Source organism: Tachyglossus aculeatus, chromosome X1 (assembly GCF_015852505.1).
Source record: "Tachyglossus aculeatus isolate mTacAcu1 chromosome X1, mTacAcu1.pri, whole genome shotgun sequence".
In the NCBI taxonomy this organism is placed as follows: Eukaryota; Metazoa; Chordata; class Mammalia; order Monotremata; family Tachyglossidae; genus Tachyglossus; species Tachyglossus aculeatus.
The window spans coordinates 116,021,009-116,034,468 of NC_052101.1; the positions used below are offsets into that span (position 1 = coordinate 116,021,009).

The window sequence follows — 13,460 nt, forward strand, 5'->3', positions numbered from 1 at the left end:
ATTGGGCTCTGTGAAGAAATTTTAAGGAATTGGGGTTGGTTAGTCTAGAGAAGAGATGGCTAAGGAGAGACTTAAGAGTCTTCACAACATTGCTAAAATCTGCCCTTTCCTCTCCAAACTGCTATCACACTGTTCTAAGCACTTATCCTATCTCTCCTTAACTACTGCATCTGCCTCCTTGTTGATTTCCCTGCCTCCTGTCTCTCCCCACTCCAGTCCATACTTCACTCTGCTGCACAGATCATTTCTATAAAAAAATGTTCAGTCCACATCTCCCCACTCCTCAAGAACCTCCAATGGCTGCCCATCTTACCTCCACATCAAACAGTAACTCCTTACCATCACCTTTAAAGCACCAATAAGCTTGCCCCCTCCTACCGTACCTAACTGATCTCCTATTACAGTCCAGCCCACACACTTGGCTCCTCTGGTGCCAGCTTACTCACTGTGCCCCGATCTCATCTGTCTCAGTCAGTCAATCATATTTATTGGGCACTTACTGTGTGGGAAGGACTGTACAAAGCACTTGGGAGTGTACAGTACAACACACAGACACATTGCCTGCCCACAAGCAGCTTACAGTCTAGAGGGAAAGACGGACATTAATATAAATAAATTAATTACAGGTATGTACATAAATGCTGTGAGGCTGGGAAGGGGGATGAATAAAGGGAGCAAGTCAGGGTGACGCAGAAGGGAGCTGAAGAAAAGGAAAAGAGGGCTTAGTCAGGAAGGGCCTCTTGGAGGAGATGTGCCTTCAATAAGGCTTTAAAGGTGGGGAGAGAAATTGTCTGTCAGATAGGAAGAGGGAGGGCAGGTCAGGCCAGAGGCAGGATGTGGGTGCAAGGTCAGTGGAGAAATAGCCGAGGTCGAGGTACAGTGAGAAGGTTAGCACTAGAGAAGCAAACTGTGTGGGCTGGGTTGTCGTAGGAGAGTAGCAAAGTGTGGTAGGAGCAGGCAAAGTGATCGAGTACTTTAAGGCCAACCCTTTCCCCATGTCCTCACCCTATCCTGAAACCCCCTCCCCCTCCATATATGCCAGACCACCACTCTCCCCACCTTTAAAGGATTATTAAGGTCACATCTCCTATCCCGACTGCATTACTGCATCAGCCTCCTCTCTGATCTCCCATCCTCCTGTCTATCCGCACTTCAGTCTATACTTCACGCTGCTGCCCAGATCATCTTTGTGCAGAAACGCTCTGGGCATGTTACTCCCCTCCTCAAAAATCTCCAGTGGCTACCAGTCAACCTACGCATCAAGCAAAAACTCCTCACTCGGCTTCAAGGCTGTCCATCACCTTGCCCCTCCTACCTCACCTCCCTTCTCTCCATCTACAGCTCAGCCCGCACCCTCCACTCTTCTGCCACTAACCTCCTCACTGTACCTCATTCTCGCCTTTCCCGCCATCGACCCCCGGCCCACATCCTCCCCCTGGCCTGGAATACCCTCCCTCCTCACATCCGCTAAGCTAGCTCTCTTCTGAGAGCTCACCTCCTCCAGGAGGCCTTCCCAGACTGAGCCCCCTTTTTCCTCTCCTCCTCCCCATCCCCCTCACCCTACCTCCTTCCCCTCCCCACAGCACCTGTATATATGTTTGTACAGATTTATTACTCTATTTATTTTACTTGTGCATATTTGCTATTCTATTTATTTTGTTATTGATGTGCAGCTAGCTTTATTTCTATTTATTCTGGTGACTTGACACCTGTCCACATGTTTTGTTTTGTTGTCTGTCTCCCCCTTCTAGACTGTGAGCCCCTGTTGGGTAGGGACCGTCTCTATATATTGCCAACTTGTACTTCTCAAGCGCTTAGTACAGTGCTCTGCATGCAGTAAGCACTCAATAAATATGTTTGAATGAATGAATCTTCTCCAAGAGGCCTTCCCTAATTAAGCCCTCTCTTCTCTGGCTTTCCCTCTCTTCTGTGTCATCTGTGCCCTTGGCTCTGTGACTGTTGGATAACTGATATTCGCCCAATCCTCAACCACACAACACTTAAGTACATATTTTTAAATTATATATTATAAATTACTTATTTATATTAATGTTTCTCTCCCCTTCTAGACTGTAAGTTTGCTGTGGGCTGGGAACGTGTCTGCCAACTCTGGTGTATTGTACTCTCCCAAGCTCTTAGTACAGGGCTCTGAACATAGTAAGTGTTATAAGCATTTAATAAATGCCATCATTATTATTTAATAAATACCATTGATTGATTGATTCAAGTATATGTAGTTTTTTTAAATAGGGATGATGCTGATGCGATGTCCTCCAGGTCGCCATAAGGAATTGGATGTCAGTTAAAGTTGGGAAAATTTCAGTGAACTATTAAGAAGATCATTTGGACAGAAGGGCGATCTATACCCACTCCCTTGGAGAGCTCATTCACTTCCTGTCTTCAACTACCATCTATACGCGTATGATTCCCAAAGCTATATCTCCAGCCCTGATCACTCTCCTTCTCAGTAGTCTTACATTTCTTTCTGGCTTCAGGACACCTGGATGTCTGGCTGACACTTCAAACTAAAGATGTCCAAAACAGATCTCCTTATCTTCCTACCCAAACCCTGTCCTTCCCCTGTCTTTCCCATCACTAAAGACAATACCAGTATCCTCCCTATCTCGGAAGCCCATAACCTTGGTATTGTCCTCGACTCATCTCTCTCACAGAATCCACATATTCAGTCTGTCACCAAATCCTGTCAGTTCTACTTTCATGACATCACTAAAATCCACCCTTTCATCTTCATCCACACTGCTACCACATTGGTCCAACACTTATTTTCCGCCTTGACTATTGCATCAGCCTCCTCACTGACCTTCCTGCCTCCTATCTCTCCTCACTCAAGTCCATACTTCACTCTGCTGCGTGGATCATTTTTCTGAAAAACCATTCAGTCCACATCTCCCCATTCCTCAAGAACCTCCAGTGGTTGCCCATCCACCTCTGCATCAAACAGAAACTCCTTTTCCTCAACTTTAAAGCTCCGAATTAGTTTGCCCCCACCTACCCTACTTTACTGATCTCTGACTACAACCCAGATCACACACTTGGCTCTTCTAGCTCCAGCTTGCCCACTGTGCCTGGATCTCATCTCGCTATGGACACCTTTCTCAAGTCATCCTTCTGGCCTCGAACTCCCTCCACCTCCATATACACCAGACCACCACTCTACCCACCCTCAAAGCCTTTATTAAGGTAAACATCTCCTCCAAGTGGCCTCCCGGATTAAGCCCTCCTTTCCCTAGCTCTCTCTCCCTTCTGTGTCATTTGCACACTTGGATCTGTGTCCTTTGTGAATTTGGTATTTGCCCCACCCTCAGCCCCACAGCACCTACCCATCTATAAATTATTTATGTCTTTCTCCCCTTCTAGACTGTGAGCTCACTGTGGGCAGGGAACATGTCTACCAGCTCTGTTGTATTGTACTTTCCCAAACACTTAGTACAGTGCTCTGCACAGAAGTAACGTGGCTCAGTGGAAAAGAGCCTGGGCTTTGGAGTCAGAGGTCATGGGTTCAAATCCTGGCTCTGCCAATTGTCAGCTGTGTGACTTTGGGCAAGTCACTTAACTTCTCTGCGCCTCAGTTCCCTCATCTCTAAAATGGGGATGAAGACTGAGCCCCCCATGGAACAACCTGATCACCTTGTTACCTCCCCAGTGCTTAGAACAGTGCTTTGCACATTGTAAGCGCTTAAGGTGCAGTGCTCAAGGTGGGTGCTTGGACCTGATAGAATTATACCCATTTTACAAATGAGGAATCTGAAGCCCTGAGTCATATAGTTGAGCAGAGACAAGAATACAGTTCAGGTTCTAATGAGAAGCCAGACCACCCTTTCCACTAGACTCCATTGTCATCCATCAATATTAATAATAATCACAATAATAATATTAACACTACTTGTTAAGTGCTTACTATGTGCCAAACACTGTTCTAAGCACTGGAGTAGATACAGGGTAATCAGGTTGGACACAATCCCTCTCCCACATGGGGCTCACACTTGTAATTCCCATTTTACAGATGAGGGAACTGAGACCCAGAAATGTGAAGTGATTTGACCCAGGTCACACAGCAGTAAAGTGATGGAGCCAGGATTAGGACCCAGGTCCTTCTGATCCCCAGGCCCTTGCTCTGTCCATATTGTGGATCTAAATTTTGTGTGTTAACAATATTGTGTGCTGACTTCATTTTGGGTGTGGGGAAGGCAAAAATTTGGAATTTTAGGGAGAATGGGCACAGGGAATGGGGGTTAGATGGAACGGGCATCAAAGAGCTAGCAGGCTGGAAAGGTACTGTTTTGAGTTTTCTGCTGTGATTGGAAACTCTCAGGTCTTCATTAGGCAGAAAGGTCACAGGCCTGGTAGAAAGGCAATGCCTCAGCTGCCGCCCGCTCTTCCCCCCACACCCCGCCAGTCTGAAAATTGTTTGGAACATCCTGAGAAGAGCCTGGGCCCTCTGCCCATAGAGGGAGAGCCCTACCCATTCTGAGGGCTGGGGCAAGGTCTCCTGAAGTCAGAACAAAGGGAAGTCAGGCAGTTGGGAGGGTGAGGGTACAGCTTGCCTGTTCCTCTGAAACCCAGTCAAAAGAGATCTTCTTGAGCTAAACTTATTTTTCTCTACCTAAGCTATACCTGGGATAAAAAGGAAGCTAGAAGAGAGGTGACTTGCCCAAGTCACACAACAGGCAACTAACAGAGCTGGGATTAGAACCCAAGTGTCCTGATTCCCAATCCCGTGCTCTTCCCTCTAGACCACACTGCTCCATCCAGCTATGCTTGAGGGAAATTTCCGGTGGGGGGTAGAAACAGTGTGGCTGCATTTGTTGGGGGTTTGGGGCTCCCCCTTAGTCCTAGGATGCTGGTATTAAATGCTTTGAGCCCCTATGTTAGCCTAGCTCTGCCCCTCAGGCCCTCCAGCACATAGAGAAGCAGCATGGCTTAGTTGAAAGAGAACAGGCTTGGGAGTCAGAGGTCATGGGTTCTAATGCCGGCTCTGCCACTTGTCAGCTGTGTGACTTTGGGCAAATCACTTAACTTCTCTGGGCCTCAGTTACCTCGTCTGTAAAATGGGGATTAAGACTGTGAGCCCCACTGGGATAACCTGATAACCTTGTATCTACCCTAGGGCTTAGAACAGTGCTTGGCACATAGTAAGCACTTAATAAATGCCATTATTATTATTATCATCATCATTATTATTATTATTATTATTATCTGTCAGCAGCAGGCAGCACACCCGGCCCCTCTGCCAAGTGGGGAGGGTGGATGCTGACCCCTAGAAGGCCACAGACTTGGTCCTCCATCTTGGGGGCCGGAGAGGCACCTGGGCCCAGACTTAGGCCACCATTTCTAGAGAATGCCTCTCCAACATCTGCCCAGAGATGGAGTTTCCACCCACCACCTACCAGTCAGAAGGAAGGGTGAGAATCCTTCCTACTCTGGATGCTCCCCCTCTCTCGAGTAGTTTTTTGGTTCATCATTGCCCCAGCTCCTCCTCCCACTCCTGCCCGCAGCCCCTCAATTTCCCTCTTCCCGGACTGCAAAAATGGCTGAGTCAGGAGGGAAGGAGTGTGGCAGAGGCCTCATTCCAGGCTCTGCTCCTGCTCCCATCCCTGCTCCAGCTGCTGTCTGACCCAAAGGGCCAATTCGGAGTCCACTTTAGCACCAGTAGCAGAAGCTGGATAAGGAAATGATGGGAATTTATTAAAGCCTATATTTGTCTTACCCTACTAATGAAGGGGAGACCTGGGAGATCAGGGGAGGAGAGGAAGAGATAGGGAGAGAAAAAGAGAAGAGGCATGGCTTAGTTGTAAAAGCACAGGCTTGGGAGTCAGAGGAGTTGGGTTCTAAACCCTACCCTGCCAATTGCTTGCTGTGTGACCTTGGACAAGTCACTTAACTTCTCTGTGCCTCAGTTACCTCATCTGTTAAATGGAGATTAAATCCTCCCCCCTCTAATGTAGATGGTGAACCCTATGTGGGACAGGGGCTATGGCCAACCTAAAAAACTTGTATTGAATCATATTTATTGAGCGCTTACTGTGTGCAGAGCACTGTACTAAGCACTTGGAAAGCACAATTCAGGAATGAAGAGAGACATTCCCTGCCTACAATGGGTTTACAGTCTAGAAGGGGGGAGAGAGACATCAAAACAAGTAAACAGGCATCAATAACATCAATATAAATAAATAGAATTATAGATATGTACACATCAAAACAAGTAAACAGGCATTAATATAAATAAATAGAATTGTAGATATGCACATAAATACACAAGTGTTGTGGGGTGGTGGGTAGACTTCTCTGTGCCTCAGTTTCCTCATCTGAATGGGGATTAAGACTGTGAGCCCCACGTGGGACAACCTGATGATCTTGTATCCCCCTGGGGCTTAGAACAGTGCTTGGCACATAGTAAGTGCTTAATAAATACCGTTATTATTATTATTATTATTCCCTGCTCGGGGCTTGCCTTTCTAGCACTTCCTCTAGTTCTTTGTGAGCAGGGAATGTGTCTGCTAACTCTGCTCTCTTGTACTCTCCTAAACACTTAGTACAGTGTTCTGCACACAGTAAGCCTCCAATAAATACCACTGATTGATTGATTGATTAGCCCAGCCCCAGCTTTAATCAGTATGCATGGCCCCTGGCACAAAGCCTGCTCTTGATCTAGTTCCCATGAAGTGGGAGCAGTTTCCTTCCCTGCCTGACTTTGCTGGTCTGTCATTGTCACTGTAGCTCTCAGTGAGTAGTGGGACATGGGAGCTGGGGAAGGGGAGGAGAGGAGGAGAGTAGTTTGGGGAAGCAGGCAGCCATCATCTTGACTTCCCCTCAGCCCCTTTCCTGCTTAATGGGGCAAGGAGAGCCAGCTACGCCCTACCCAGATTCCTGCCAAGTTTTTTGGCTCCGGAGGGTAAGGCTAAATGTTGTCCTTATGGTACTGAGTTTGCAGGTGGGCACCTATGCCCATTTGGTTCCCAAAAGAGCCAGCTTTGCTCCCAAGCCATAGGTTCCTGACCCCTCTCTAAGGCTAACTCCTATTTCCCAGCCTTTTCTCTACGAACAGCTTTCAGGTTAGCATGTGATGTCTGCTTTCCAAACCCTTAACTTAGACCTGACAGTCTTAAACCTCAGTGGCTTTAAATATCACCTACCAAACCTTGACTTGTATTTCTGTCCTGATCTTTTCCCATTTGTGTTACTAATGAAATCCCCATTTTGATCATTATCTTGTTAGGGCTTCTGGTTCAGTCAGAGTCACTGGGGCTTACCCAAAACCTTCAACTGCATCCTGGTGGGAGTTTTTTTTTTAATCCCTTATCTGCCTTGAATGGCAGTGAATATAAGCGGGCGGGGGTGGGAGAGAGGGAGGGAATGGAGCATCAGTAAGTTTAATGCTAGTTGGATAGTATACAGCTGAGCAGCCCCATCTTTGATCTTTTGAGGAGAAAGCCTCCATGGAGAATAATCATCTTGTCAGAGGCCTTTGGGCATTAATATAAATAATTAATATAAATTAATGCCTTTGGGCATTTACTCCTATTACCTGCGTATAAGTGTGGGAGAGGAATTCTAAACAATCAGAAGGAAATCATTTGGCCTAAAGATTTCTGTTAGAGACTTCTGAAGGCTTTCTGCCTAGTGGAAAAAACGCGGGCCTGGGAGTCAGAGGACCTGGGTTCTAATCCTGACTCTGCCTCTTGACCGCTGAGTGTGACATTGGGCAAGTCACTTAACTTCTCTGTGCCTCAGTTTCCTCAATTGTAAAATGGAGATCCAATACCTGTTATCCCTCCTACTTAGACTGTGAGTCCCATGTGAGATGGACTGTATCTGCCCTGACCTGACCTCAGCGCTTAGAACAGTGCTTGTCACATAGTAGGTGCTTAACTAATACCATAATTATTAACACAAACTACATTATCAACAGACTCACCTTTTTGCAGCTAACACCACACTTACCTACACACTCCATATTTCCCCTGATGCCTTGTTTTCTGGACCTTGATTCAAACCCATCAATGCAACTGCACTCATAGCCATTAGGGGTTTGAGCACAAATAGCATTAACAGGACAAGAGTCAGGTTGACATTCATCTTGGAGTTAAGAAGAAAGGAAGGAAAAATTCAGTTGCTAATATCAACAGCAGTATTATATTGCTTAGGGATCTGGGAATTGAGGAATTCACCCTACGGCACATTATTGTCTACTATTCAGCCTCAAGTTCCCTAGCAAACCAAGAAGACTTTTTTAGATGATAAACCCTGAGGATACATGAGAATTGGCCCAGCTTTATCAATCAATTAATCCATCAAACAGTGGTATTAATTAAATACCTACTCTGTGCAAAGCCCTGGACTAAGCTCTTGGGCAAGTACATCACAATAGAGTGGGCGGACCCGACTGTTGTCCCCAAGGAGCTTTCAGTCTAACTGGGGAGGTGGACATTAAAATAAATTACAGATAAAGGAAACAACTGAGTAGAAGAATATGTATATTTTGTGCTTGTGGGGTGCCGTGGGAGTACCTAAGTGCTTAGGGGATAGAACTAAGTGAATGGGAGAGGCAGTAGGGTGGAAAATACGGTAATGGGGGTATAAGAACTTAGAGAAAGCTTCCTGGAGAGGATATAATTTTAATAGGGCTTTGCCTTTCACTAAAGTTCCTCTTGATAAAGCTTGGTGAGTTGTACATAACTTTGAAAAATCTAATTAGTTCCCATCTGAGAGTGAAGCATTTTGAATACCTGTAAAGGAAATGATGCAGAAGAGACCTGGAGAAGAAAAAGAAGGATTTGTTAACCTACTTCCTGGTCCCTGTGTGCACCCCCCTTCCCCCCTGCCCCTCGTTCTGTGATTGTCCCATGGCATTTGAAAGTGATGTTTAATTACACTTTCACGAGCAGGGCACAGAGATCCTCACTTAGGATGCATTCTCCATGGCAAGAACTCAGCTCCTACTCCCTTGCTCACTCTCTAAGTCAGGGTTATCCTCAGGAAATCCCATCAGCAATGTTTCAGGTAGAATTTAACCATCTTTCCTCAATGGTTTGTATTGGTTTGACAACTTTTGTTGGTTGGACTCAATTCTTTCTTGCCGGAAACAAAGGAGATTGTAAGTACAATGTGAGCATTTAGAGGTTTTAGAGCTCTTGGCAACTGTGTTTGCCCATAAAATTGCTCTGTATTTCTTCAAAGTAGGGGAGCCCTGGAAGGTCAGAACTGATCCAGCGCTTAGAACAGTGCTTTGCACATAGTAAGCGCTTAATAAATGCCATTATTATTATTATTATCATCAACAACAGCTTGAACCCACTGAACTATAACTGCACTAAGACACACAGGAACAGTCACAAGGAAAATGGCACATGGGTCAAACACTTTTTAAAACTTAAAATAATTCAAAAAGGTAAGATTTTCAGTATTTGGTCTGTTATGCCTTCAAAGAAAATAATCTGCAAGACTTACCACAGAGAAGCAGCACCCGACTTTCAACCAACGCTGGCATAGTTGTTCGTAGGCAACAAAAAAGGAACTCTGTTATTTATCTCAGTCTGTTATTTCTCAAGGATCTGTGTGGGACTGCATGATCAAATCTTCCTGTTGGTGTAATCTGAATCATCTATCACCAAATCTCAAAACAGGAAAATGTCATGTGATCTAGTATTCTAGAAAAATTAAGCCCATTCTATGTACAGCTCATTAATTTATGGGGAAGTGGATTTTCCTTCCGTTCTTATGCCTCTTTGAAAGTTCTTAGCAGTCGATCTTGGCCAGGCTAAGTGAGATTGGAAGTGCTGGCCTGGGCCACACTGTCTGCAAGCATCTGATAACAATTTGGCTCATTTTTTCTTAGTTCTTTATTCTTTATTTCCTTAAGGATGGCAAATGTCACAAGGACCACTGAGGGAGAGTCATTACTTCCAAAAGAATTCAAATTAGTCCACCTAAATAAATTCACCTACGGAAGGCAGTCTAGATTCTGGAACACTGGGGAATCTGAGAACTCCCTCTGCCCATATTCAGTCTTTGACATTATCAACTTGCCTTTTGATCGTATTGCTTGTTGGCTTTGGGGAGCCTATCCACTTTCCAGGTTTCAACAACCACCCTGTACGTGGATGACTTCAGGGAAGCAGGGTGGTCTAGTGGAAAGACCCCAGACCTAAGAGTCAGAGGACCTGGGTTCTGATCCCAGTTCTTCCACTCCCCTACCTTGTGACCTTGGATAAGTCACTGAACTTATCTGAGCCTCAGTTTCCTCATTGGTAAAATGGGGATTCAAAGCCTGTTCTACTTAGACTGTGAGCCCCATGAGGGACAGGGACCATGTCTGATTTGGTTACTTTGTATCTACTCCAATTCTTACAATAGTGCTTGACACATTAAAAGTACTTAATGCCATTATTATTCTTCTTATTATGCTCAAAACTACCTCAGTAACCACAATCTCTCTCCTACTATGTAATCTTGTACCCCTTCCTGCCTCCAGGACATCTCTACCCTGATGCGCATGGACACCTCAAGATCAACATGTCCAAAACTGAACTTATCTTCCCTTCCAAATCTACTCCTCCACCTCACTTTCCCATATCATTTGACAGTATCACTATCATCCATGTCTCTCACACCCACACCTTTGGCATTATCTTTGAATCCTCCGTATCTCTCAACCCACCAAATCCTCACCAAATCCTGTCGGTTCTGATTCATAACATCTCCAGGATCCTCCCTTTCTTCTCCATAATAATAATGATGATGGTGGATGGTATTCCCTAAGTGCTATGTGCCAAGCATTGTTCTGAGTGCTGGGGTAGACACAAGTTAATCATGTCAGATACAGTCTCTGTCGCACATGGGGCTCACAGTCTAAATAGTAGGGAGAACATGCATCGAATCCCCATTTTACTGATGAGGAACCTCAGACACAGAGAAGTTAAGAGACTTGTCCCTCCAAACTGCCACCACACTAGCCCATGAACTTGTCATATTCTGACTTGACTACTGCATCAGCCTCTTCACAGACCTCCCTGCCTCCAACCTCTCCTTTCCCCAGTCCATACTTCTCTTTGCTGCCCAGATCCTTTGTCTAATGCATTCTTTTTTACATGTCTCCCCGCTCCTCAAAAACCTCCAATAGTTGCTCATTCCACTCCACATCAAGCAGAAAGACTTCATCATTTGCATTAAGGCACTCAATCTCTACTTATCCTTACTTCTCTCCCACAACCACCCAGCTCACATGTTTTGCTCCTCTTAAGCCACCATACTCACTGTACCTTGTCCTTGTCTCTCTCGCCGCCAACCCCTTGCCCATCCTCTCCCTTCTGCCTGGAACTCTCTCCCACTTTACATCTGTCACACCACTGCTTCCCATCTTCAAAGCCTTTATGAAATTATATCTACTGCAGGAAGCCTTCTCTGATTAGTCTCACATCTCCCCACTCTATCCTCCCCCATCCCTACCCTGCCACTTCATCACTTCCTCATCCCCTATGCATTTGGGTGCTCTGCACACAGTAAGCACTCAATAAATACGATTGAATGAATGAATGAATTTGGGTACTTCCTCTCCCCTCCACCCCTGGCTTTTATGTACTGACATAAACTCAATTATTCCAACCTACCTGTAATTTATTTTAGTATTAATCTCTCCCATTAAATATTGTAAGCTCTTTGAGGGTGGGAATCATGTCTACTAACCCTACTGTACTTTCCCAAATCTTTAGTTCAGTATTTTGCACAGAGTAATAATAATAATAATAATAATTATGGTACTTTTTAAGCACTTACTATGTGCCAAGCACTGTTCTAAGTGCACTGGGGTAGATCAATCAATCAATCAATCAATCGTATTTATTGAGCGCTTACTATGTGCAGAGCACTGTACTAAGCGCTTGGGAAGTACAAATTGGCATCACATAGAGACAGTCCCTACCCAACAGTGGGCTCACAGTCTAAAAGGGGGAGACAGAGAACAGAACCAAACATACCAACAAAATAAAATAAGTAGGATAGAAATGTACAAGTAAAATAAATAAATAAATAAATAAATAGAGTAATAAATATGTACAACCATATATACATATATACAGGTGCTGTGGGGAAGGGAAGGAGGTAAGACGGGGGGATGGAGAGGGGGACGAGGGGGAGAGGAAAGAAGGGGCTCAGTCTGGGAAGGCCTCCTGGAGGAGGTGAGCTCTCAGCAGGGCCTTGAAGGGAGGAAGAGAGCTAGCTTGGCGGATGGGCAGAGGGAGGGCATTCCAGGCCCGGGGGATGACGTGGGCCGGGGGTCGATGGCGGGACAGGCGAGAGCGAGGTACAGTGAGGAGATTAGTGGTGGAGGAGCGGAGGGTGCGGGCTGGGCAGTAGAAGGAGAGAAGGGAGGTGAGGTAGGAGGGGGCGAGGTGATGGACAGCCTTGAAGCCCAGGGTGAGGAGTTTCTGCCTGATGCGCAGATTGATCGGTAGCCATTGGAGGTTTTTGAGGAGGGGAGTAATATGTCCAGAGCGTTTCTGGACAAAGATAATCCGGGCAGCAGCATGAAGTATGGATTGAAGTGGAGAGAGACACGAGGATGGGAGATCAGAGAGAAGGCTAGTGCAGTAGTCCAGACGGGATAGGATGAGAGCTTGAATTAGCAGGGTAGCGGTTTGGATGGAGAGGAAAGGGCGGATCTTGGCAATGTTGCGGAGCTGAGACCTGCAGGTTTTGGTGACGGCTTGGATGTGAGGGGTGAACGAGAGAGCGGAGTCGAGGATGACACCAAGGTTGCGGGCTTGTGAGACGGGAAGGATGGTAGTGCCGTCAACAGAGATGGGAAAGTCAGGGAGAGGACAAGGTTTGGGAGGGAAGACAAGGAGCTCAGTCTTCGACATGTTGAGCTTTAGGTGGCGGGCGGACATCCAGATGGAGATGTCCTGAAGGCAGGAGGAGATGCGAGCCTGGAGGGAGGGGGAGAGAGCAGGGGCAGAGATGTAGATCTGGGTGTCATCAGCGTAAAGATGATAGTTGAAGCCGTGGGAGCGAATGAGGTCACCAAGGGAGTGAGTGTAGATTGAGAACAGAAGGGGACCAAGCACTGAACCTTGGGGAACCCCCACAGTAAGAGGATGGGAGGGGGAGGAGGAGCCTGCAAAAGAGACTGAGAAAGAACGACCGGAGAGATAAGAGGAGAACCAGGAGAGGACGGAGTCTGTGAAGCCAAGGTCAGATAACGTGTTGAGGAGAAGGGGGTGGTCCACAGTGTCAAAGGCAGCTGAGAGGTCGAGGAGGATTAGGACAGAGTATGAGCCGTTGGATTTGGCAAGCAGGAGGTCATTGGTGACCTTTGAGAGCGCAGTTTCCATGGAATGTAGGGGACGGAAGCCAGACTGGAGGGGGTCGAGGAGAGAGTTGTTGTTGAGGAATTCTAGGCAGCGCGTGTGGACAACTCGTTCAAGGAGTTTGGAAAGGAATGG

At 46.2% G+C, this 13,460-nt stretch overlaps 1 protein-coding gene across 1 annotated transcript in view; it reads right to left on the reverse strand.

Moving 5' to 3' along the window:
• The window catches only part of ADGRE3 (adhesion G protein-coupled receptor E3), a 45,256-nt gene extending 35,732 nt beyond the window's left edge, over positions 1–9,524 (reverse strand). Inside the window, exons 1-3 of the mRNA XM_038773041.1 lie at positions 9,469–9,524; positions 8,748–8,774; positions 7,963–8,097 (exon numbers count right to left, since the gene is read on the reverse strand). Of these exons, the coding sequence (XP_038628969.1) occupies positions 7,963–8,097; positions 8,748–8,774; positions 9,469–9,508 (202 nt within the window). The 5' untranslated portion in view covers positions 9,509–9,524. The remainder of the gene's footprint in view (positions 1–7,962; positions 8,098–8,747; positions 8,775–9,468) is intronic.
• Between the last annotated feature and the right edge of the window lie 3,936 nt (positions 9,525–13,460).